At 39.2% G+C, this 27078-nt stretch overlaps 3 protein-coding genes across 5 annotated transcripts; 1 reads left to right on the top strand and 2 right to left on the bottom strand.

The window, feature by feature from the left end:
- Positions 1–88: 88 nt before the first annotated feature.
- RB195_011425 (uncharacterized protein) lies at positions 89–9832 on the top strand (the record flags this gene model as incomplete). The annotated part of the gene is made up of 26 exons (XM_064192837.1): positions 89–139; positions 217–295; positions 359–475; positions 1158–1234; positions 1405–1499; positions 1645–1723; positions 1810–1989; positions 2055–2210; positions 2270–2470; positions 2543–2617; positions 2763–2863; positions 3075–3235; positions 3291–3482; positions 3542–3657; positions 3708–3881; positions 3962–4111; positions 4189–4290; positions 4797–4967; positions 8387–8461; positions 8625–8723; positions 8815–8889; positions 8992–9072; positions 9152–9291; positions 9378–9504; positions 9580–9694; positions 9762–9832. 26 exons carry the CDS (start codon positions 89–91, stop codon positions 9830–9832), a joined length of 3060 nt encoding a protein of 1019 aa, XP_064050420.1.
- Positions 9833–12818: 2986 nt separating this feature from the next.
- Positions 12819–20879, bottom strand: RB195_011424 (uncharacterized protein; the record flags this gene model as incomplete). Of its 2 annotated transcripts, XM_064192835.1 has the most annotated exons (11): positions 12819–12979; positions 13038–13155; positions 13251–13339; positions 13395–13504; positions 14025–14105; positions 14206–14346; positions 15956–16041; positions 16185–16263; positions 16369–16473; positions 20568–20696; positions 20761–20879. In XM_064192835.1, 11 exons carry the CDS (start codon positions 20877–20879, stop codon positions 12819–12821), a joined length of 1218 nt encoding a protein of 405 aa, XP_064050418.1. The 2 variants fall into 2 exon arrangements, with proteins under 2 accessions (XP_064050418.1, XP_064050419.1); XM_064192836.1 differs by lacking the exons at positions 16185–16263; positions 16369–16473; positions 20568–20696; positions 20761–20879 and having other exon boundaries at positions 15956–16050.
- Positions 20880–24497: 3618 nt separating this feature from the next.
- On the bottom strand, positions 24498–25403 carry RB195_011423 (uncharacterized protein; the record flags this gene model as incomplete). 2 transcript variants are annotated; one of them, XM_064192834.1, is made up of 4 exons in its annotated part: positions 24498–24593; positions 24818–24940; positions 25006–25161; positions 25212–25403. In XM_064192834.1, 4 exons carry the CDS (start codon positions 25401–25403, stop codon positions 24498–24500), a joined length of 567 nt encoding a protein of 188 aa, XP_064050416.1. The 2 variants fall into 2 exon arrangements, with proteins under 2 accessions (XP_064050416.1, XP_064050417.1); XM_064192833.1 differs by having other exon boundaries at positions 25212–25253.
- Positions 25404–27078: the final 1675 nt, after the last annotated feature.

Raw genomic sequence — 27078 nt, 5'->3', positions numbered from 1 at the left:
CGTTTGTCTTCTTTTGAGTGCACGTTGACTAGCTCTACATCATTCTAAACGTCTTTAATAAGTAATTGAGCTCAGGAATTGCAGAGAAATGTCAGCTGAATTGGCTGCAAACGGAGAGGAAGGTATGGATGTGACGGAGGTTGGTCACTTCTCTATTGCACTATTTTAAATTGTTATTGGTATGAAGCGAATTTTACACTACTCTTACTGTGTCAGGCGAAGCCAGAGCCAGTTGAAGATGTTAAAATGGAAAACGATGAGAACTATGATGACGAAATGGAAGCAGAGGAAGGAGGTGATTCACTTTTCGAGCTATTTATAGTTCCGCCCAAAAAAGAGAAAAGGGAACGATTTTCAGAGGACAGCTTAGAGTCGAAATTTGAAGCAGATTCGTTCAAGAGGTTCGAACTGTTACTGAAGAAGACTGAGAATTTCTCACATTGTTTGAGTGCGGGGGATGTTGCTGCATACAAAGGTAATCTAATGATGAATTCTCCACATTAGATCTCTCCTGTCTGTTCTGGTCTTTTTTTTTCTCGGAGAAGATTCTTTTCGTTGTTTTAGAAGGTCTTCTCTCTTGTTGTTTTAAACGAACTTCTTTTTCCTCATTGTGTGACGAAGGCATCCTAAATAATCAACGACATGCACCACGAAAGTCATTTAGAGCTCCTCCAAAGAATGGGTGATTCTTAAAATGATGTGGTCTTTTCAGTTGCATTAAGTTTTTCTTCAAGTGGAGTATGGAAGAGGGCTATAGAGGGGGAGTATTTTAGATAAAAATAAACTTCCTTTCATGAAGTAAACCGACTATTATTGCTATTATCATGATTTCGAAAAATAAGGGAAATAGAATACCGAATTATTTGTGAGGTCACTAAATAGCTGCAATAATTTCTGATAAAATATGATGCTGAGGATTTCCCATTTCGTAAATATGATCTTGCCTAACACTGCTAAAGTGCGTAACCTGATGATACTTGTGGGAGACATCGTTTACTTAGTGAAATTGCTGAGTAACCTGTGTACATGCAGCGTACTCAACGATCAATACTATTCACGACGTCGTACCCCGTTTGACAGTATTGCGGATTAACACAATGCAAAAACAACTTTGGAACAGAAATATGCGTTGAACTACTCTCATAATGTATTTTTAGGATCACCAGTGAAAAAGAAGCGTGGCAGAACTGCATCTGGCGTGGATGGTGACCACAGACACAGAAAAACTGAGCAGGTATTGTTTTTAGTGCTCTTCTTTCCTGAATACCATCACTAGGTCAACCTTAACTGTTGAGTATAAGTATGATCTAAATTCCTTATCAACAAATGATTAACTGAAAGTGCATCCCTTTTCAGTCTCGGACAATTTTCAAATCTTTTATTCTCCCGCAAAGTTTATTTTAGGAGGAGGATGAGGAAATGGTGGAAGCTGCAGAAAGAGAGGATAGCATTACCATTTTTGATAAGAGCCCTTTCTACATTCAAAATGGAGAATTAAGGCTAGTTTCAAGCACTCTTTTCTTCATTTTCATTCACGCCTTACGTTTTCTGTAAGTGCAAACTTTTTTCTGGTCGAATGATTTTGATCCAAAGACAAGAATCCATTCAACTTTAAAGTTTCAAAACGATTGTTCAACGTTTCAGGGATTATCAAATCCGTGGTTTAAACTGGCTGATATCTTTATATCATAATGGAATCAATGGAATTCTCGCCGACGAAATGGTTAGCTTTATTTAGATTTATCTACAACTGTTCTTTTGAAGCAGAAGTGTCGTAAACAGTGTATTGTTTTCAACTATTGTTCGTAGGGTCTCGGTAAAACACTTCAAACGATATCCCTTCTCGGATACATGAAGCATTACAAGAATATGGCCAGTCCTCATCTAATCATTGTCCCAAAATCAACACTGAAGAACTGGATGAACGAATTTGCTAAGTGGTGCCCGAGCTTAACGACGTGTTGTATCATAGGAGATGAGCAAGAGAGAGTGGGATATTCTTCGCTAATCCTTTAAAAACTGTAAAAATTACAGCTAATCTGTATTTGTTGCAGAATCAAGTGATTCGAGATGTTATTCTACCGCAGAAATTTGATGTGTGTTGTACAACGTATGAAATGGTTCTGAAAGTAAAAACTCAGTTGAAGAAGTTAGTTTGGAAGTATATAATTATTGACGAAGCGCATAGGATCAAAAACGAGAAATCGAAGGTTTGTCACATGTATCTTACTCGTTTACAGTTCATCGAGAGTGATATCGATTTTTTCAGTTGTCCGAAGTGGTTCGTGAAATCAAGTCGAAGAATCGTCTGTTGATTACTGGGACACCACTGCAAAACAACCTTCATGAGTTGTGGGCTTTATTGAACTTCTTGTTGCCGGATATGTTCTCATCGTCGGAAGACTTTGACTCATGGTTTACTGACGGAAGCATGCAAGGGAATACGGATATAATTTCTCGGCTTCACAAGGTTTTTTAGGCGTCGATTATACTGTTCAACTCATGTCACTTCTACAATGCATTAATGTATATACTTCTTTAGGTTCTTCAACCATTCCTTCTGCGTCGTATTAAATCAGATGTCGAAAAGACTTTGCTCCCCAAAAAAGAAGTTAAAGTAAGTCTTTCATTTCTACTCCTAAGTTGATGTATTTTTTTTATCATGGAATCTCTCGCAAAATTCGTTTTCTGTCCCTGTTCTGTAGCATTAAAATGGAAATTCAACAGATCATTGTCTAATTTTGGCTCTGATTTTTTTACAGATCTATGTTGGTTTGTCAAAAATGCAACGCGAATGGTATACTAAGGTGCTAATGAAAGATATTGACGTTATTAATGGTGCAGGAAAAGTTGAGAAGGCAAGGTGAGTGGTAGTTGTGATTTGAATTTAAAAAAGGAATTCCTGTTCGGATAGTATGGCATTATCTGTTATGATCTACCTCACTGAAACTAAAAATGAATTTAGTGTGCTTGAGTTGAGTCTTCGAGCAAGTTTTTTTTTTTTTGATTGGCGATGCAATGACACTTGGAAGTTTTGTTTTTGATTTTTGTATCATCAAACTTCTCCTTATCAGGCTCATGAACATCTTGATGCATCTTCGTAAAGCAGCAAATCATCCATATCTTTTTGATGGAGCCGAACCCGGACCCCCTTATACTACTGACCAACATCTCGTGGATAACAGTGGAAAGATGGTGGTGCTGGATAAGCTTCTGCAGAAATTAAAGGAACAAGGTAAAATAAGATTCAGTGGCTTCAACGTACATACATACCAAAAAGTAGTTTTCAGGCTCTCGTGTGCTAATTTTCTCCCAGTTCTCAAGAATCCTTGATTTGTTGGAAGACTATTGTTGGTGGCGACAATACCAGTACTGTCGCCTTGACGGTAACACTGCTCATGTCGATAGACAGGAAGCGATAGATGCGTATAACGCCCCTGATTCTGAAAAGTTCATTTTTATGCTAACGACCAGAGCTGGAGGTGAGAGACCTTGGCGAATTCCATTTAACCGCTTGTTTCCGATTACAGTACTATTTTAGGTCTTGGTATTAACTTGGCCACAGCAGATGTTGTAGTCATTTTTGATTCCGATTGGAATCCACAGAGTGATTTGCAGGCTATGGATCGTGCGCATCGAATTGGACAGAAGAAGCAGGTTGGATAAGAAACTCATTTTTCTTTATGATAATTACGGTAAATTTTAAGGTACGTGTTTTCCGTCTGATCACCGAAAACACTGTTGATGAGCGTATCATCGAAAGAGCGGAAGTGAAGCTGAGATTGGACTCCATTGTCATCCAGCAGGGTAGGGTTGCTGAAGCGCAGAAAACGTTAGGAAAAGACGATATGATCAACATGATTCGTCATGGTGCAGAGTTGGTAAGCAGTGTTCCTACGTAGGCTTTTTATTTCTGTTAACAGTGAGCACAGTGGATGTGTTAAGGCAAATAGTAGCTTAGGTCTTTGCCTCGAAAGATTCCACCATCACGGATGAAGATATTGATAGTATTCTCCAACGTGCGGAAGTGAAGACTGCTGAACTCAACGCGAAGATGGAAGAAATGGGCGAGAGTAATCTGCGAAACCTCACTTTCGACAATAGCAAATCTGTTGGTTCCCTAAATGATCTACTCTAGGTTCTTATGAGGTTAATTTTGCATTTATTCTAGGCGAAATGTTTGTTTAGGTGTACAACTTCGAGGGTGAGAACTGGAAAGGCAAACAAAATGATGGCATGGGACATTTCTGGATTGAACCACCAAAGAGGGAACGAAAGGCGAACTATCAGGTTACTTTAAAATTTGCTATGAATACTTCAGCATTTACCACTTCTTTTCGTAGAGTTACAGGCAAAAAGTTTTTTTTTTAATTTCGATCTATTCAATGTTGATCGCTGTTCTGTTCTTGTTAAAAACCCATGTCTCGGCATGGATATCAAAAGTTTATGCTAATTCCTCTTAATTACTCCTTTATTTTAAAAGTTGACATTTCTATATGTTTTGTTAGAATCTCATACTTTACATCAGATCAGTAACCCGGCTACGTATGTTCTCTGATACAATATCTTCTGCAAACCTTGCCAACCTGTTTGACACATTATTATTATTATTATTATTATTATTATTATTATTATTATTATTATTATTATTATTATTATTATTATTACTATTACTATTATTATTATTATTATTATTATTATTATTATTATTATTATTATTATTATTATTATTATTATTATTATTATTAACTATTAGCTTATTGTAACTTTAAAAATCAATCAGTCTTCAAATTCAGGTGGATGCTTACTTCCGTGAGGCTATGCGGCAAGGCCAACCGGTGGAGAAACAGTCACGTGCTCCTCGACCGAAGCAACCAGCTGTGTTCGACTTTCAATTTTATCCACCTCGTCTAATGGAGCTGCTTGACCGTGAAACATACCACTACAGGAAGACGATTGGGTACAAGGTTAGCAAAATCTTTTATTGAAATATGTTATTAACCATTGTAATGGCTACAAATCTTCCATATACGGAGCTGGCGTTCCTATCGGGGAGTCGGGATCGTCATAGTCGAGGCTCATCCCAGCGTTTATCTTCTTTGCAATCTACAATTAGTGTTTGTGACGCGAAAGGTTCGCGAAATATGCCGCGAAGAAGCTGAACTCACTTCCGTCTCCTCTTCAAGACTCGTGTCTGATCCCCAGATACTGTCATGTTCGCCATTTTTGTCCTCCATGACGTCATCTGGGAATTTGATCAGTGTAGGATTTTTATTCGCACTTCTCAAAGGGAAGACGAGATATTGGGTCTCTTGAAAGCTGCTTACATCATCAAGGCTGCTCATGCTGGAAAATACTAAGAAATTGTTATATGTTGACTTTCTACATAGGATCGTATACCTCATTCTCCTTTCTGTTGAGGAGGTCCTACTCCATGTGGATGATTGCTGACCCGTCATGGTTTCTACCGATTCTGGGGCAGCGTTTAGTTCTTCTCGGCTCTCGATTTGAGTTGCGATGGGCGGAATCTGCAGTGGTTCTGATAAAATAAAAAACTCACAAGTTGCCTACTCGGTTACCTTAGCTCGTTTTCGTTTGGATGTTCCGTTCGTGTGTGGTAACGGTGTTCTAGGAGGGATAGAACGGTCCGCCTTTAGATTGCTTAGACTTTGACTGAGGCGAAGGTCAAGCTCTACACGCTTTGGTTCAGTAGCTTTTACACCTCAAACATAATGTGTTCACAAAATGCAGAATCACAAATGAATCAAAATCAAAAGTGCAGAATCAGAAGTAAAATTAATTTTCTGTAGGAAAAGCTTGTGAGAGATCGTTTAGGTCCTTCTGAACTGTTATAAATTACACAGAAAAAAAGTAGTTCTTTGATAAGTGATATTGTTTTTGTGTCTCAAACCACACTGATATGTCAACGTTTTTTGCTGCAGGATTTTTGTTCTCGGAAAATTTCTCTATGTTTTTGTAAATAGCCGGTTGTACTTTGTTACATTACATTCGATCCACAAATTATCTTTCCCCTGCCTTGTTAGCTTTTCTTTGCACATTGTTATTTAAGCAAAGCCTCCTAGTCAAAATGGATTTGTAGCTGTAATCGTGGGGAATACATAGAAGACGTTGCTCACTTAATCTCCTTACCATGTTGTTGAAAATAGATTCATAATTAGGAAAAAAATCAATGGCTGAGTCAACGGACACAGTAAATGCAACACGAAAAATAGAGGCAATGTTGGTTTACGCGTGATGTTTCAAGTCCCACCTCTTTCAGTGGTTATTTCTGAGAAGTTGTAGAATCTTTCGGTAAGGTCAGGTCCATTCGATGGAGAAAGATAGAATGCTCTATGCTCGGATTCGCGGAAAAGTGATGGGCGCATAACTTGTCTTAGACGATCACCGATCTTCTTCATGGAAGTTTTGTGGTCGAGACGATCGTATACAAGCGATAACTTGTAGCCCTGAAATATTAAAAATCACCAGAGACATGTTCATGTTGTTGTGAAGTATATGAGCGTGGTGTTCTTTATGAAATGAACACTGTGATGTTTGGAAATTTGGAAGTGCTCGCAGGCCTCAATTCAAGAAAACTTTTCGCCATATCCAGTCAAGTTATTTTGGATACTGGACTGGTCACGAGATTGTGTTTCTTGATGAATTTACGCTAATTTTTCAACATTGATATTAGGAACTAAACCTCATGGAGAACGTCCTGCAATAATCCGTAGTCTACTTTATCCGTATCCGTGATTGTCTCTTCTTGTAGCGTCCATCGACTGCTTGGACTACGTACTATGGATCCGTTGCCGACGACACTAAATTAATCACTTTCGGTCACTGTTATCCTTTTTCTGCACATGTTCTTTTGCACCGTATCAACTAGCAGTGGCGTGAAACATCTAAACGTGACATATTACGGAAATGCCGTGTTTTAGCAGATTAAGATACAACGTTTGATAAATAATGTAGTATTTTGATCTTAAAAAGGGCATGATATTTTCCGGCATGATAAGAAAAAAAGAACATACACAATATCATCGTGAGTCTGCTCACGTTTACAGATGACAAGTTTCGTCCGTGGTGGTCGAAGCATGATAACAGGTACCATTAAATGCCAGGCGTACTGTAGGTTGAGCAGACAATTTTTGTCACCAAGTGTGAATTCATTGACAAAGAATAGTAGTGCTTCTGCGTTGGACAGAAGCGCTCGAGTTGATGTGTTCTCTTCCCAAGATTCAGCATTGCACGCTACGTAGTAGTCGGATAACAAATCCTGGATGACTGCTTGCAGTGAACTGAAATTTCTGCTTTTAAAACTTTTTGGAACGTCTCCAAACTTTCGCGGCGTTTTTTCTCCGTAAATTTCGTATGCAGAACTATAAGAAGCCCTTCATTTAATATATTAGTAACTAGGCTGGTGTTTACGAGAAGTGATTGAGAGAAGATTATAACCAATTCCAAAACAAACCACATAGTTTGCGTTTTAGTTTATATAGTTTTCTGGTATACGTTTTATAAATTAGCGTCAAATTTTGTTCTGGAGTTTCTTTCATAGTCGAGGGAAACCCTTTCACGGATGTTGGACACTTTTAGGTGTAAAGCAGGCAGTTCCTAATGCGCTGAATAAAAAAGTGGTTAGTAACTAAGTAACTAAAAACCTCGAGAAGTTTGGTGATTAGTTGTTTGGCTTTGATTTGAATTTGTACCATTTTTGAAGCCTTTGATAATTAAATATTCACATCACGCGTATCCTAAAAATTGCAACTCTTCTCTTAAACTAAGTTTTTCTCGAGATTTTATTTGAATCTCTTTCCGAATAGATACACGTTTGGCACTGATTTACCACTATTTATTTTATTTTCTATCATGAAATCCAGCATACCTGTTATGCCATCGCTTAGGAACAAATCCGCACACGAAAACAGTGCGATTTCTTTCGAGTGCGGCGCGGTCACTGCTAATAGTCGACTCACTTTCCATAGATATATGTAGGTACTAGGACCGAAGGTAGTAAGAAGTGCTCGAATGATAAAACGATGAAAGAGGCGGAGCTAGACAGATGAACGAGGATGAGCTCGTCGCCAGGCAACGCTTGTGCACTGCCTTTTAAGATGCTTAGCTCTTGACGTAAACTACTTAATCGTATCCTGGTATTCGTTATATTCGAGATGTAAATCCAATAATAAATGTGATGGACCTTAAAGAGTATTATTTTGCGTTAGAATTTTGGATAATGTGCGTGCATTTAATGTCGTTTTACGGGGAATACACTTTCTAAAGTCTTCATGGTAGCATACACCAGAGCACAATTCTTAATTAGGGGTCATCGAGCTTGCAAGTTTTCTTTTTTTTTCTTAATTCGATATCGTTGTTATTTAAGGCTGAGAAACCCAAAGAGTGTGGTCCAAAAGAGGCCGAAAAACGTCAGAAAGAAGAACAACGCTTAATTGATACGGTAAGTTTTTAAATGAATATATTTCTTCAGGCATTTAACCTTCTGTTATTGTGGCGTTTAGTGTTTTATTTACGTACTTATCAATGCTGTGTTTTTTCCTGCAAGGGAACTGTTTTTTTTTAAGGAGATATATATATTCGTTCTAATTATTCCTTCATTTCAGGCCCAGCCGTTAACCGAAGAGGAGCAACAAGAAAAAAATGAGCTACTCACGCAAGGTCTGGCGAACTGGAGCAAACGAGATTTTACAGCGTTTGTTCGGGTGAGTACTTTTTTCTTGATTCGTTAGCTGTTCTGGAGATCAGATGCCCTTATATAAATACATATCTGTTTGAAATTAACTGTTACTTCAGGCAAACGAGAAGTACGGACGACATGACATCGAAAATATCGCGAACGAAATGATAGAGACAAAGTCTCGAGACGAAGTTTGTTTTATTCTTGTTGAATTTGTTGAGTATTTCTCTCAACTCTATAGTTTATTTGTGTTGGTTATATGAAAAGAATAGAAATCTCATTTACGTTCGCAGGTTGAGTACTACGCGAAGATATTCTGGGAACGATTCGAGGAGTTGCAGGATCACGAAAAGATTCTGGCTCAGATCGAAAAGGTTCGCGAGTATAGAATGATAAATGATGCAGTTCAATCGTACAATGTTCACATCTAACATGTAGCTTCTACGTACTTAGGGAGAGGCCAGAATTCAACGTCGGCAGTCTGTCAAACGTGCTTTGGATGCGAAAATTGCGAAATATAAGGCTCCATTCCATCAATTACGTATTGCATATGGAACTAATAAGGGGAAGACATATACGGAAGAGGAAGATAGGTACATTATAGAGCTTTAAAGCTAAACAAATGTAGAACTTGTCTTTATGCGCACATATGCTTCCTGTTTATTCAAACGGATTTCAGGTTCCTCGTATGTGAGTTGCATCGGTTAGGATTTGACAAGGAGACCGTCTATGAAGAGCTGAGGCAGTCTGTTAGAATGGCTCCACAATTCCGATTTGATTGGTTCATCAAGAGCAGAACAGCCATGGTTAGTGCGTATTATTTTTTGCATTTTGAAGAAAATGTTCACTGAAAATTACAAGAAGAATTGTGATTTATTTAGGAACTTCAACGTCGATGTAATACATTGATTACGTTGATAGAGAAGGAAATGGGTGAAACAGAAGTTAAACATCGAACAAAAAAAGATAACAAGGAAAAGGCCAGTGCCCCTTCAGGTAGGAATTGAGTGCTTGAATGTTGGTTCTTGAAATTGAAGTCTTTGTGAATTATGCCGGTTTTCAGAAGCCGGCAGTGCAACTCCTTCGAGAACTCCTTCAGGAAAGAAATTGGGAAGGCCCAAGACTAGCAAATAATTGCATTCTTTTCTCCCGACTGTTGTGGTTGTGCGACTGTTGGCTTTTTTTCTGGTGACTTTTCTCTTCGACTAATCATTTATGAACTCCTCAAATCACTAACATGTCCATAATAAAAAAAAAATCACTTCCTTTAGGAGCAGTTTTTACTATTTGATCTCTCTGACCTCGGTCCTACTTGTTCTATGAGCCGTTGTACATTAATCTATTGTATGTCCATTAGTTATTATATGCGTCCCACCTATGTTCTCTTCCTTGATAGCCTGGTGTCCATGGTTTCGCTATGATTTTTCCCCACTTTGTATTAGTTTTATAACACGTCTACCGTTATCGGGCATCTTTCTGGACAATTGTTCAAGTAAATCTGAAAGCTTGTGTTTTGTTGATTCTTCGTTTAAAAGCAGATCACAGCAGGTAATCTACGTTTATACAAATGCTAAAGATGGGATGTACGGACTTTTGCTAAGGAAATCAATGCGCTCAACAACCCGAAGGAGTTGCTGCATTTTTTGCTTTTTGTCGATATTTTCATATTTTTTCGATATTTTTTTCAACGGGAGTACGGAATCAAGCGCCGTTACATGAGAAGTATAGAGGAATTATGACTTACACTACTGATAAATAAAAACTGGTGCAGGTGAAGGCACGATCTTGTATGGATTTTGGTTTTTTTCTTTTTTGCGATTTTTTTCCGATTAATTGAGCACGTACCGATTCATTTTTCTTCGATGAATTTTTCCTTCTATGCGATGCCATGAAGGGCCATTACATCAGACATGACTGACATGACATCATCATGACAAACTGATTTTATCACGGTGCTATTTAAAGGGTATTGAAGTTGGGTCGTTTCATGCCCACTTTTAAGTAGTGATAGAGGAACACCTTGTCCTTTCATTCTCTTCACTATACACAACGTAGCCGGCTAACTTTTATCCTCAATACGCAAATACAACTAGTTAGGGTTAAGGGTCACGCAATCACGCGCAACCTTGTCCACTTGGCTGTTCCCTCGGTGGTCTACCGCCCCGAACGGTTCTGCAGCTCTGCGTTGTGTGCAGCTGGTACTGCGCCAATCGTTCCGACGCCACACACGCCTTCTCAGCCGCTTATTCCTGGTTGCTCCCGCTAGGCTACCAAGAGAGCTCTGGGTCCTGTCGACAACCTCTCACTCACTGTTGGTTCGGCTACAACCGTCCCAATTCCGGAAAATACGCTAAGAGACACTCTCATCACTGCACTAATGCTTGAGCCTTACCCTCAAGTCAAGCGGGTCTCTGCCACGAGGTCTCGCACTGGTCCATACGAACCGACGTGTATATGAATGCCCAGTACATTTCGAGCTTAAAGTTACTTCGAGAAATCGAAAGAGCAACATTGTGATACGATTACCTACAGCATGCTATACACAACATTCTATTAGGTTGTTCGGATATAAACGAGACTTTCGAAACTTTACGAACAGCAATTTGGACAGTTTTGGTTCCGTTTTGTTCCTGGCGTTTTCCTGTATAATTTACTTTCTTTTTTGTTTATTTTTGACTTCTGTAACATTTTTTTATTTCATAAAAAGTTTTTATTTCATAAAAATAAAAATTTATTTACTTATTTATTTATTTATTTATTTTTATTTTATTGAAGATGTGATTTCGCGAAGTCAATGCTACAAATGGTTTCAACGCTTTGAAAATGGAAATGAGAGCTTAGAAGATGAAGAACACCGACGTCGTCCTCAAGTGGTAGACGACGAATTACTGAAGAAGGCGATCAAGTCTGATCCGACACAAACTACAAGAAAACTTGCCCTAGAGTTTGTATGTTCGAATTCGACAATTGACGAGCATTTACATACAATCAGGAAGACAAATCGGTGCGGCAAATGGGTTCCTCATAAGCTGAGTGATTAAAATAAAGCCGTCCGTAAATCGAAAAAAAAAATCGAAGAGTTGAGCTGGAAAGTTATCCGCCGTATAGTCCAGACTTGGCTCCTTCGGACTACCATCTATTTCGACCGATGCATCACGGATTGTCGGAGAAAAAGTTCAACAATATCGACGAAGTCCGATCTTGGGTCGCATCATACTTCGACTCACAGCCAACCAAATTCTTTGAGGACGGCATCCACAACCTGCATGATCGATGGCGAAGCGTTGTTGATAGTTGTGAAGAATATTGTTTGGAATAAAGACTTGTTATAAAAAATTTTGTGATGTTTGAAAGTTTGAGTCGAAAGTCTCGTTTATATCCGAACATCCTAATATATACGCCAGTACATGGCACTGGCGTATATTGGGGTTGCGCCTACGCAGGAGGAGGAAGATGGGGTGAACCGATATGTCTGTCAAGTCTGTGCTTTTTTTATTCTCACAACCAAGTCCAGTAGAAATTTATCGACTCCGGAGGGATGAAGAGGCTTTTTGGTGCTAGGACGGTTTTGAACCAACCATCGATGATGCAATGACAGTGGGACCTCCTACCGACTGCGCTACACCGGAGCGTGGTGCTATTATTTTGCTGAATATATCTCTAACAGCAATTTTTTGCTCACAAAGAAAAAAAAAACAAACAAACAAAGTACTCGTCCTTGGTCAATATCAATGAAATAGACCAAGCAGAGTCGTAGAAGTTTATAAAGACAAGTGTAGCCCATATATCGACTTGTAGATAGAAGACAAATTCGTCACCAATTTTCCAATCCCTCTCCCCCTCCCCATCCCACCTTCCCCCCAAAAAAAAAATCAGAGTCTCAGTTGGTCTCGCACAGTATCACATCAGCGAGCGCACGGATGCTGTGGGAACATTCCTGGCACTACATGTAAATATTTATTACCGGCATTCAACTTTGCAGGTGAGTATGAACACTTCTTCACTGTGATAGAATTCTGCATATGCAATCTCGTAAACAAATCAATAAATACAACAATAAATTAGTTACAGATCATTTTCAAAGACAAGCTGACGAGTGGTAAAAAATATACTTGAGACCTTAAATGGAATGATGAACAACAGCTTCGAATTGTCGCAACTCTGTAAGGTCCTTCATCGCAACGTGACCATTTCGATCAGAAACCCATCGTCCATTCATGCCAGGAATTCGTGAAGTCGGTTTTCCCCATGTCATTCCGCGGAATAACAACACTTCGTCAACTTAAACGTATATCTTCTGGGCAGAAGGTCGATTTTCGAGAAGAACGTTTATACTTACCGTCGCTCCACATCGCATAAACGTGTTCAGCTTCACGAACTGGATCGTTGTTAAGTTTTTCAAGAAGAGCAGAGTAGTTCTCTTGTTTACAGTTCCCAGAAGTGTAACCGCACAAGAGCTGAAAAGAGATTTTATACCCAAAGGAGTTGATCATTTGAAGGAGCGTGGTAGAAAATCGTATCCACAAAAGTAGGCTTTCCAGAGACGTCTCACCTGATCCTGACAAGTATATCCTGGATACAAGCCATCGAGGGCGTTGCACCATGCTGGAACGGTTTGTGCCATTTGACAAACGCACAATCCTAAGAAGAATTTCGATGGTAAAACCCGGAGTCCATTCAGAGGAGCAGAGCTCACCATAGTTGGGTCCAGCGATACCAACGAAAGTGTCGATTTTATTGGTGAGCGGTGGTCCAAGGGTGCAGTTACCGTCGGTTCCAATAAGAGAGCCACCTTTCAGTGCTTTTCTGAAAACACCACTGTGGAGATCTGTGGGGACTGATTTAAATCGGTAGCATTCGAAATTCAAGGCTCCACCCGAGGTTTGGACATGATGCCTGGTAAAATCAAGAAAAAATCCAAAAAATTCAGAGTCAAAAATTATAGATTACATGGAAAGTTCCTTAACCCAAACAACAGCGAGCATTTTTGCATGTCTGGTCCGAAAATAAAATATCTTTCTCCTGGATCACGTTGTGTGTGATACTATGCGAAGATAATAAGCCCATTAAGTCCCGAAAAACTTTCAAAAAATTAGGAACTCATGAGAAATAGTCGTTGAAAAGTTGTCACTGTCGCACAGGACCAAATAAAAGACTTAGCGATGAGCCGCGCTGACGTCAAAAAGTTAACATTTCAGGGGTTTGTACACTCGCCACTGGCTTTTTGAACCAGGATCCAAATAAATTGGTCCAATGAAGGATCAAGAAAACGTTTCGTGATAAGGGACAAAGGGATCTTCCGGAGAATGACCAGAATTGGCCATACCTGGCGAGAACAACGCCGACCGAATGAGCGATGACGTCAACTTTTCGAGCACCTGTGTAGGACAGTACAGCTTCGATGAATCTAAAAGTGATATTTGCGGAAAAACAACTATTTGAAGTCCCAAAGTGAGTTACGAACTGAAAATTCAAATGCGTGGAAATCCCGTGATTCTGGCTCGTACCTGCGAAGGAATAGCAAATTACTACAAGTATGCATTGTACTGTAACTGTCAAGGATCGATCCTGTCCCCCATGCATCTCCCCATGTAGTAGCATATAGTTCTCCTTCTGTATAGTTTTGTTCCATAAAATATTGAATAGATCTGAAAAAAATCAAGGGATATTTATAAACAAAATGAAAAAAGTCAAAAAGAAAATAAAAGTAGCTCTTCAAAAATATCCTTGGAACTTCGTAAATCTTGTTGAATTTGAACTTTTGGAAGGCAGCCTTAGCACATATTAGGACGGAAATTTTTGGTAAAATTAAAATTATCACTGGAAGGAATCTAGAGGATTCTTCCTGCGTTGCAGGATTACGTCTTATGAAGGGCCTAATTATAATACTCGGTCTTCCCATAACCGTTTTTCCCACGTTTTGTATTCTGGGATCCGGAAGGTGTTTTGTTTTGCGAGCTACTGGAGGGTTATAAGACAATCGACAATCAAAGCAAATATCTATATGGAGCAACTCCAGAAATTGCCCGATGGAGTCGAAAAAATCTCCAAAGCGATTCGAAGTCGCACTGTTGCATGACAACCCCCAGATCTCACGCAGCAGCGGTGATGCAGCGATTTCTGGAGGGCTTGGGTTGGATGATTGCGCCCTAACCTCGCTATAGCTCTGACCTTGCCCTATCTGGCGATTAACCGCTCTGGGTCCTGAGCTGCATCCGTGCGAAACACCTTCAGAGATCTCGATTACTTCAAAAACGTGCTCAACAAATTTTTATTGCTGCAACCCCTTCTGGAGCTCCTCTGGAAGAAAGGCGTTGGAATGTTGACCATTTAGTGATCGCGTGTTATAATATAATGACGATAATAACATGGTTAATCCTTGATTTGCACCAATAAAATGTTGAAAAATTATGAAAAAAAATTCAATGTGGAAAAAAGATGTGCAAAGATCCAATATATGAAACGCTTAGGACTTTGAAGATGAAAACCATTGATGAAATCCTAGAAGCAACATTTATTACTGAGGATCTCACTAAAGTTTTAACATAAAAAGTTTTTTTTTGAAAGTTAAAGCTCCTGTTAAACTACTTTCACCCAATCAACATTTGTTCCAGTTGAACGAGAAAAGAAACGTGTCTTTTCCATCTCTGTGGATGCGAAAGATGATTACTGTGGAATCAGAAAAAAATAACAAATCACTAAAAATAAAATAAAAAATAAAAACGAAATACAAAAGCAATAAGTCAAACCGTAATCGCTGCAACATCAAATTTCATGCTATTGATTTTATTTATAAATAAGTCGGCATTAATTTCATTTTATTTAAAAAATAAGTCGGCATTACTTTAGTGTTTTTTAGTTTAGTTTGTGCACGCTCTGACGTGGATGAAATGAGGAATAGAGTTTTGTGTTCGTGCTATCCAGAACGGAAACGACAAGGAAAAATTTTCAATAGGAGATCACATAGGCCTTGTTGGAAATTAAGGTAAACAAGTGGTGCGGGGGTAGGCTGACTCGTTTTGGAAATGTTGGAAATATGCTGATATGTACATGAAAACAGCATGAAATTTGATGTTGCAGCGATTATGGTTTGACTTATTGCTTTTGTATCCTATTTTTCTTTTCTAGTCGATTAAATAGTTCCTACTATTTTGATTTTTTTTTGGATAAAGACATCAAATAAGTCGGCATTACTTTAGTGTTTTTTTTAGTTCCTTGTTTTTTTCTGAGAGGACGGAAATAAAATTGGCGAGTTACCTGCTCCATCCGGTCGCTAGAGGTGCTTGCGTATGTAAAGCAGCATCTCCGTTCCCATGGATGAAAATCACTGGCTCATTTCTTATCTGAGACATTATAAAATAAATACATAATAAAGCAAAAATAAAAAAAAATCAGAAAAAAAATGTTCTCCTGTACAAAAAGTGACAGAAAATCCTGTACGGAAAAATTTTGTTAATAAAAAACCATTAAAAAATCGAAGCATTACATGTTCCGTAGCTCGTTTTTTACCGCCGAAACTCCCATTTGGACCGACGTCCGGTCGATCAAAGTTGTCGCTTTCGTAGCTGTAATAAATCATTTGATTGGACAATAAATAGCTTTCGAGGAACCTCTACTGAATCGTGTAGATCGTGATCAATCAATGGCAACGGTGACACGGCGTTCCTTACCCGTGCGCAATCAACCAATCGACAAAATGTGACGAAAGTGGCCCGGGCGGTCCGATTTTTTGTGACAGCACAGCTGTTGATAGGCAGTATATGGATAGTAGTAGCCTGAAATCCCCATATCATCACAGAATTGAGTTCTCATGCTATCGGAAATGTTTGGCGGTTGATATCGATTGATTTTTTTATCCTTGATTTTGGTCTGCACTCGACTTTTCTTTAGATTTTACTTTGAATTTTATTCTCCTGAATACCTGAGACGTTACAGGGGTCAAAGTTCTTCACAAAATTCAAAATATTTTCATTTGCATACATCTTTTTTTTAAATTGCAGTTCTTTTCTTTTTTCACAAAATAATATGTTTCTCTCACAGGAAATGAGTTATTTGTCAGATAATTGCCGAATATTTTTTTTGTTATTTGTCAAATAAGTTTATTTATTTGAAAGTGAAGACCATGGCGATATTTTTTTCGTCAACTCCGCTTACATAGAATCCTGACCAAGCTTTTCGGGATTGAAATAGCAGCGCCGTTGAATTATGCTTGGACGAACCTGCTTATGAGCTAACATCGGTCATTCGTTGACGGATTTGCGCAAATGGAACAAGTCCCAGCGAGTTCGCCGACGCATGTTACGACGGTGTCATAACGAATTACGAGACTGTGCTAGGTTTACGGTAGTGGATTTGGCAGAGGGTTATCCTTCATATGTACAGAATGAATGTTTTCAAAGCGCAAAACTATGGTTGTTCCGTGGAAAATAGCCTAGTTTCAAAGGATTTCACAGATTTCTACACATCTCTACTCTAAACATGGAGAACAGTTCACGAAGAGGATATCATACCTTCTCTAGGAAGAAAATTATCTTATTTACCCATAACGAAGACGACCACATATGATTCCATTGCCAAAATGCACACTTTCTTCACTCCCTTTTTCTTTTGCTTATTACGGACGTATTTTCCTTTTTGGATGCACCATTGGTGCAAATAAAAGAATAAATAATGAAGTGTATTGACACGAATTTCCCGATACAGTAACCAACATTAACGGTACGTCCTCCTTTCTTATTCGTCCATATTCCACCCTATTTCTGGCAACCGTATGCTCGTTGCAATTCGCAAAACTCTCGTTCATCGGTCGATGGACAACCGTCGCTGCGCTCGATCGGCGATCGGACGGACGAGTACCATCACCCGGTTTATGATGAAGGACGAGTTCTTCATTTGTTAGGGAAACGCAATCAAGCACAGCCCATACACGGATACCACCAACACATCCACACGCGATGAAAAGTGGGATGGCGTCGACGGCTAGTTCTTGAACGGTTGGCTGTGTGTCGTTACTACGTCATAAGTGTATGTCTAGTTGATGCGATTATAACGGCAACAAAGGATGGGAGAACCATAAACGACACAAAAAGCAGCAGATGAGTTGTTGAGGTTCACTTTTTTATCCCTGAATAATTATTATCAAACCTTCTGGAATACTATCTCATCTAGCCGTAAACTGAAGGAGCTCTTTAGGACTATTTTCTTTATTTTTTATCTATTTATTATATTTATTTTAAGGAAAATAATAGTGTTCAGATCTTAGAGAGCAGAAAGATGAGGCATTCACAAAAGTTCCTCAAGATTCGTGTGGGTAAGCTCCTTTCAAGCAAACAAAGGTGGGTTCTTGGATTCCAGACAAATTCTCGAGATTGATTCTTCTTTCCCACGGGGTTCAAAATTTCCAAAGCACTTCGCGAAGAGTACAGTGGAAGCAGAAAAATCACAGAAATCGCCGGATAAAAGAAGCGGAGACGCTTTAAAGGTACGGTATCAGACCAGTAAAAGGATTTAATCTACAGTATTCTCTGAAGAGTGATGAGCAGGCAGAGCGCTCCATAAATCTGAGAAAATTATACGAAACTATTTGTTCATATAACTAGTTTCTGTACGCAGTAATGTTCCCTGTTTATATATTAGTTATAAAAAATAATAATGGTAAGTGATTAGCAAATTAAAAAATAGACAAAGAAAGAGCGATAAAAAGAAAATAAGAAAGTAACAAAAATACATCTACAAAACGTTTTCATCACAGAAAGTCATCAAAATCTTCGTTCCCATGACCATTCGGTCTTTAGTATGTTATAAAAAAATACATTATATGAATACCAACAAAAAAAAAACAGTGGCACAGAACTTGGTGCTAATAGTTAGTGTATGTATTTTTTCCAGTACATCCTTACAGTTTTTGTACAAAACAATGTGATCCCCCAAGGTAGTCACTGGAAAAAGTATCGTGGATCATACATGAAATCGTGATGGATCAGAATCCAGTAAGAGAAACGCTTATTGCATTGAAGATGAGAATTTTTTAGCAAAATCAATCAGATGTGCCTTGGTCGCGACTTCGATCCCGAAGAAATTGATGGTAAGTGGTCGAAAATTTGTTGAACGTCACTGTGAGTAGATCAGACATATAGGAATAACGTGAGCAAACGTTACTAGGGATCTATTGTCGTTATATTATCGATTCCGTTATTGATTTTTATCTATTACCTTTACCAGTTTCATTCTAAACCATTCTGGCAGTATGCGATGCTAGTCAATACACAAGATATTTGTTTACGTGATTTTCACTCTAAGGATTCATCCGTTGTGTGGTGATCCACTTTTTCGAATAAAGCTTCATGACGTTTGTTTTGTCTATGTCTACAGAGTAAAGTAGCCTGGAATTACGTGGATCAACATCATCTCTCATTCTTTTAGCTATTTCTCCGTTCTAAACGAGGAGGAAAAAAAGGAGAGAAGAGAAAACTCCCAGTTGCCGAAACCTCTTCGGCATAACAAGAAAACATAAATACAGTTCCCAACGACGAAGTTTCGAGAGCAAAGGAACTGGAGATTGTTGGATTGGCAGTTACTGTTAAAAGGGAATGACTGGAATAAGAATAGCACCTAATCTGCAAGTAAGGTCGAATTCCTATTGAGAAAGAGCCCAAGGAAGAACTTCCTCCTGAAAATCCCTTTTTTGCTTTTATTACGTATTTTACGCTAAACAAGTGAATAAATGGAAAAAAAAACAACAATTTCCAGCAGGGAATGTGATGTCTACCTCCTCGCGTTGACCCTATTTATACTAAGCGCAATCAGTCATATTCGAGTGTACGCTCTGGGCATATACGTAACGAAGCAGAACCTTCCGGCGAAAGTTACTCACGTATTGCAGAAGCGTGTTGTCCTACCGTATACCACTAAACCCGAAACCGCATAGGTCAAGTGATCAAAAGAGCATGGAATCTTTACAACTCTCCGCTTCGTTACGCTGAACTACCGCACACTGTCGAAAGCCGAGACATTCGGGTCACTCGGCGTCGATAGGCAGTTCAAGCGAGAAGTAAAATGTCCCCAAGATAGGGAATAGCGGCAAATGTATGGATTCTATCCGAGCTGTTACTGTAGATCGGAGGGATGGGCAGGGCTTTTGTTTAAGGAAGCGCACAATCAACAATTAATCACTAGGAACATTGATGTAAATTACCATAGACATGTATGAAGTGTAACGGATAAAGGGTCTGGCGTTAGTCAATCCGCTTGGCATACGCCACCACATTCACTTCAATTCAGAATCGTTTAAAGGCATCATCCTCTAACCTGACGGTGTATGAATTTCCGGCGGACAAACTCCATACGGAAGAAACTCGTATTAGAAAAATGGCGTGAAAGACTCCGTTTTTCACGGCGATTTCGGCCATACACCCACACTTGTACACGCTACACACACACGCGCCACATCCAACTGCGCAGCGGTTGAAAGCCAGTGAGTTCTCCTGGAAAGTCTATTCAAGCGAAACCTATAAATAGGTTGTTAGGGAGACCAAAACTTATACATAGAGCAACGTTCCTCTTAAGAATTGAAGCGGTTCCCACGCCGTTTGTTAAGACGATTAATGAGAAGTGAGTGGAACCACCCCTGACCTCTACAACTCCATCTCCAGCTTTTCCCGTGGATACCCTCACCACATCAGATTCGTTGTATGCTGCCTTCATGGTTTGCGAACGTGTAACTGGCCTCCACAATGACTTGCGGGGGTTAGCCAGTCAAGTCAGTGTTTTACCCTCCCCCCCCCCTTCCCCCTCTCCCAGTCAGTTCCGGTACTAATTTATCGGCCCCGGAGGGATGAGAGGCTTGGTGAACACTAGGGCGGATTCGAACCTTCGATCGATGGTGAAGACAGTGGAACTTCCTAACGACTTTGCCACATCTGTCCATGGATATGAACGGATTTTGGTATTTATTACAAGAGCACAGCTTAGTGTTCTCTCCACGTTGTCGGAGAATATTCTGAGTTTGGTAGAATTTCGTTTAAAAACAGAAAATTTTCAAAAGAGCTTGTGTCCGAGTATACATTTCATTGCCTTTTTTCAAAGCATCAACGCAATATCGACGAGGAGGAATAATGATGAATTGTACGTAAACACGTCCACGAGCGTAGAATCGATGCACTTCATTCAAGATAATAAGCATGTTCTGAAAGTTTTCTTTCTTTTCTTTTCTTTTTTTTCTTTTTTCTTCAAAATGCTTTGCAGCTCTTAGCTTCAACAATTGTACATCATCTTCAGGGTTATAATCATTTACCAGCTTAGCTCAAATCTAAGTTCAGAGTTAGCATAAGCCCTCAAAGTTAACAGACGTAAAAGCCTTAAAGCCTGCTGTCAGCGCAAATTTTCCCATAAAACCGACAAACGACATCTCACGAGATTCGTGCACTTCTTCCCGCTGATAGATATTTCTTTTTATAACGCACAGGATTCAAGGGTACAAAAAAGTTTATCTAAACCTGACGACGAATACTTTCTTCTGTGAACGGTTAGGTTTCCTAGAATATGTTCCATATCAAGCGATCGCTAACAATTGATCCATTGATTCCGCTCAGGTGAGACATTTTGCAAGTTATTGCGCAGGCGCAAAAAACCGTTTGTTACGTGGGCGTTGACGCAAACGATGGGTATGTGGACTTCCGTGGATGTTTTCTGCTCGAAAATGGAGAAACAGCGGAAATTTTAACTAGGAACGTAGTGGAACAAGTCGCTGCAACGGTCAGTTATAACCACAGGGCATGAAGGATGGATTCAGTGCTCCATCGGGGACTAATGAAGGTAATATTTAGGTCTCTGCATTCGTGAAAAGACTAAACATAAGCCCTTTACTATTTTTTTCATTCAGTAAAAAGAGAGCCACTGATGGCAGCCACAAAATAATGGACGAAATAAGAGCAGCACCAGGAAGCGAAACAAGGAGAAGCTTAGCGATTACGGAGAAATCCTCTATGTGAAATCTAAAAATAAATCTTCTCGAATTGCTACTATTTCAAACTTCTATTATTGACAGTTATTTCTATATTAATTAGATTTACATGGCGAAAATCCTCTCTGAGGCACACATTCATTAAGGAACGATATCCGGGACAATTTTTATAATTCCTGAAATCCACAAGTGTTTTACTTCTAAAAGGTGATTTTCAGACAAAGAGGAATCATTACAGGAATGTTATCAATCACTTCGACAACGTTGAGAAAAAATGTATAAATTGATCTGAGCCATGCTGGAGGTTTGCTCTTATTTATATTTCATTACTGTATTTCTTCCATTTTTTCGTCGTTGTATTTGAAGAGAAAATTGTTTTGAAAAGCACGATTTCTAGGAGGCTTGGGTTTCATTAGAAAAAAAGGAGCCGAAACAAGTAGCGCAAAAGTGGGGGATTTTTTAAGAAAAAAATATTGTTTATGAGAACGATCTAATCCGCAAAACAAATCTGGAGATGTCAAGCTCCGTCTCAATTCTGTAGGCTTGCTCCATTTCTATTACTTAATTAAAAATTAAGCTGTAGAATAAGAAACTATCAGAATTATTTTATGGAGCACAAAAACATGGGATCTACAGCTGATCAGATAAGTGACGAGATGTATGAGATGAGAAAAATTGTATTCGCTTCCAAAAAAACTTCTCTTCAACAGAAAAGTATTGAAAATGACTGCTGCTGGACCTTGTTTCATACAAACTGAGAATAATAAAAAAAAAACTTGAAAAAAGAGAAGCAAAGAGTTGCAAGAACCTTGCAAGGACTATTCACACGACCATTTTTAATTAACCCAATTTTACTGTTATTTACATTGAAAGGAGAAATAATAATTTGAATTTTTCATAACCCACCTCACTGTTAGCAGCATGAATGGGATATACTCGTTTGTAGGCGGTGTCAGCTAGACAAAGTGCAATACTATGGGAGGAGCGATAATCCGGAACGAGAGAAACGGGATTGCGACAAGCTCGCTTCGATCTCTCGCAATATCAAAAGAACAACGAAAAGACAACGTTAGACGTAGATTTACAGACATCTACAAGGATTCCATTTGAAGACGGCTTATCTCCTTCACATAAGCGATTGGCCTTCATAGGCTAATGGGACACAAAAAAATTCACGCCATTCCTAGAGCTTCAAGGCGCCGTGTAAGCAATGGCTAAGAGGTTCGGCTATGACTAGACTATCGATAGTTCGAAACCGCCCTACTGCTAACCATCGTCATAGGTTACAATTATCTTCTAGCTTAGCGCAAGTCCATGTTCTGGGCTAGCTTAGGCCATCGAATCTAAGCTTTTTTTGATTTAAAAGGGGTTTTAAACCCTGCTGTCAAGGCAGATCCTGCTATGAAGTCCGTAAACGACCTCTCATATTGTCCAAAAAGACCAGAAAGTCTCTCTGAATTTGGGAAGAATGCTTTCTTCTTCTATGGATTGATATTTCTCTTCATAACGTAGAACTATCACAAAAGGGAAGAGGTGCGGGCACGGCCACGATCGCACCATCAATGGATGGTTCGAAACCTAGTGCCAACCAAACCTTTCATCCCTCCGGATTCGATAAATTGGTACCGGAACAGAATTGGAGGATAAAAACACTGACATCGGATAAAAACATGACGCAATGGACTAGCCCTTGCAAAACCGCTGCATAATCTAGACACGGGTTCGTAAACTTCAAACGATTCTGAATCGAAACCTGGACGCATCCCCAAATTGATTGATCAACTCCGAGCATTTTACCCTTTTAAGTTTTTTCGTCCTTCACGGATTTATCAACCTATGTTTATGCAGGATAATAATAGTATTCCAGAGAATCTAGTGATTCAGAAAATAAACTTAGCCAATGATTTACACTTCCACCTCTTCGTGTATGGATTCTGAAATTGTCAGTTTTGCCCTGCGCTACTTTCAGTCTGGGGAACTATCAATTTTCGCAACTATGATTGTCGGATTCGGAAAAAATTTTTGTGCATTTTAGCTGCTGTTTTCCCTCTGCGAGCGCTGTTTCAAGTAAATTGCTGAATTCGTCATAAATACATATTTTATAGTTTGTGCAGTGATAGAAAGAGGAAGGTTGGCTGCTGCTAGAAGGAAGAACTTCGGCAACTACAAAATACGCGTGGTGTACTGTAGCGGATGAAAACGGAGACGGGTAAAACGACTTTGCAATCGCTGTCCTTCAACAAAATGCCGAATGTAGAACAATTATTTTATAACTCGTCAATAACAATGTTTTCGTTTGTATTTCTTTTAAAGTATCCATTTTTATTATAATTCATTTCAGTTTTTCTTAAAAATTTTCATTCAGTAACGAATACGATGAAAGCCGACACTTGAGGAAGCTTCCATCTGATGAGCTGAGGAAGCTTCCATAATAAATAATGACAAGAAATTTTTACAACGGTTCGATTAACATAAAATTAAGTTTTTGTGAAGAAGAAGAAAAGTGCGTTTTCGTGAGGAACTTTTTTCCTTTTCTTTAAAAAAAAAGGGACATTACTGAGAAATTTCTACACTATAGCTCTCCTCGGATTCCCACTGCCATTTCGTTACGATGAGCTCCGCCCAGCGCTCATCGTAATTGATCTTCTCTCGTTTACTTATTATCGATATTATTATATTATATTATTGTTTTATTATTATATTATAATATTGCCTGCTGTGTGTTGTATGTTATCAGTATGTGTGTTGTAAGTCATACAGTATATATTGATATTTAAACTCTTCAAATAATGAGGTTTTAGTGATTGAATTCCGTCCATTGCGTCAATCAATAGATGATCAATTGATTACGATCTCAGGATTGCTTCCACACTGGAGTTTAACAACTGTGATGTAGTTGGCGTGATTCTTCACACCGCGCACGAATTGTTCCACCTGAAAATTTGCACTTTTAATGTGTTTGTGTATGGTTTATAATAAAATCCTACGAATAGTCTAGAGTACGTAGGATTTACGAATAAATCACGTAATATGCCCTCTGCTAAAAGATTTTCTGTGGGGTGAGCAGCGCCGGTGGTGAACATCTCGTTACAAAATCCATTACTGTGCGATACTGTTAAAAGTCGGTGAGTTGGCGCAAGAAATCCAGTATACCGTACCTGCTCGCAATCAGCACCGATTATCACGTATCTGATAGCAAACTTTCCGTTCATATTCTCCACGATTTCCTGCACTAAATCCCTATCAAAAGCCAGTCCATTGGAATGAACGTAGTCATCGAGCTGGAACGGAAGAACTGTTTTTTTTTCTCTTTTTATAAGTCCTTTTCGATGTGTCAGGGGCGTACCAGAGCTCTAACCACTTTCAGATGTGCATGGTTCTTCGTTGGATCGAATGTTTGATTGCTGATCACTGTCACCACAACCTTCTCGTTCTGAGGTTTTCGAGTTTCGCCAGGAGTTGTTGAAACTTCTTCACTCGGACTGGTACCGGGAGCGCATGCCTTGAGAGGACAACAACGATCCTAGTGTTGGTCTAAGAGTGTAAACAAACCTGCGCAGAGCTAAGAAATGCAACGAAGAGAAGAAGGATCATTTCGGTGCTGGAGGATGCGTAGACTTTTCTGTACACGCTTTTATACAGTTTGACGACGACGGTTGTGCGAAAGCGTATGTTGCCATGATCGCTAATGGTTATAGCTTTTCGATGACATCTTCGTATTGAGCAAACTCTCCTCACTCGCATAGTGAAATAGATTTTACGAGCACATTATATTTCAGTATAGATGAAACCAAACATGGGTAGTGTACGTCTTGCAATTGTAAATAGTGCTATGAAACAAACATACAATTTTTTAGAGCAATTATTTGTATTAGCAAAATAATTGATCCAAAGCACTTAAGTGCGAAAGTTCGACCTTCCTCGAATCTTGGCATAGAGAAGGTCCAACATAGCTGTGTCGGTGTTAAATTCAATGCGAATGTTTAGGAATACTACACCTAACACAATAAATTTTGGTTAAGCACCATATCAGAATACTAAACAATCTACTGCATGTATCTTCCAGCGAAGCATCCTTATAGGTGTTTGCGGTTTGCCGATTTTCGAGTTTTTTGCATTTAATATTTGTATTTTTTTAAAAATTGTTCTCATTGAGAATTCCAAGACACTTAGTTACAGTTTCACTAGTTAATGGTATCGATCCGATCATGTAATCATTCCAGACATGCCACTTCAAACAAGGAACCAAAATTTCATATCGAGTGTACAAATTGTACTACTTAGAAAAATGTTTCACTCAGCTTTTATAAGGATGAGTCAGTAGTTGAATACTTCTATACATTCTGATATAGTCAAAACCGTTCCTCCTAAGAACATAGCACAGTAAGTTCGTGTGTGTCGCTATCAATAGAAACATTGCAATGAACATAGTATCGTTTGAAAAACTGATTACCTGAATTGGACTTTTAAGAATAAGAAGATGTGGACTGGAGCAAGCTTCGAATACCTCCGTCGCTACCGCTCCAACATCAAATCATAATGAAGACAAAGTTGAATTGTTGGTAATTTCAATGCCAGAACTGGCGCCAAACAAGCACCAGAAAAATTCGCATTCACATTCTTTGAAAGAGACTTGCTTCTATTTAAATCTCTTCAGACGGCTGCGTAGGCGTTGGCCTCGCGACGCGCTGACTCCCTGCTCCGCTCCCATCTCGGCGGCCCTTAACAGGCCTGCGCTGTTGAAGGTGCCCGCAGCCATTCGATCTGACCTCAGTGGATCTGTTCGACATATCTTGGGTTCGCCACGCCTGTTACATTGCTAATGATGAGTATTCCACTAATGACTGTACGCTGTGCTCATTGCATCGCCGATTAAGGATTTTCTACTATTATTTATTGCAGTCTGCAATAACCAAAGCATTCGCTGTACTATACTTTGCCCAATTTTTCTTTCTAATTTCCACTGCTTCATTCCGCATATGTATTAATGGGACAAATAATTTCAAAACTTTCTGTAAACTGCATAAAGCGAACTGTTTAGATGTCTCTTCAATGTTGCAACCTAACGTTTTATGACGCTTTGGTGACATTTTTCCAGTAGTTTTTCCAATAAGTAAATTGATCTCGAGCAACCTATTTGTTGTTTACTACCGAATTCTTAGTCTGCCATTTGTTTCGATGAACTCCATGCCAGCTAAGCTCGCGCATTCCACATAGGCCGGTCCCGTACGGAAGTGCTTCGGACTTCATCATTATTTCGCAATGCCGTTAAGGGTGACATTTGGATCCATTTGTCTCCATATCAACACATGTAATGTTTTAAAGGCATCACCCCACGAATCTGGAGTGGTAGAGATATGGGATGTAGTATAGGTAATCGAGGTGGGAGACCCCGAAAAAGTGGGTGGCTCCGCTCATC

The sequence above is a fragment of the Necator americanus genome, chromosome III (genome assembly GCF_031761385.1).
Source record: "Necator americanus strain Aroian chromosome III, whole genome shotgun sequence".
NCBI classification, from domain to species: Eukaryota; Metazoa; Nematoda; class Chromadorea; order Rhabditida; family Ancylostomatidae; genus Necator; species Necator americanus.
Note: the sequence above shows the minus strand (reverse complement) of the source record. Positions and strands in the feature narration are given on the sequence as shown.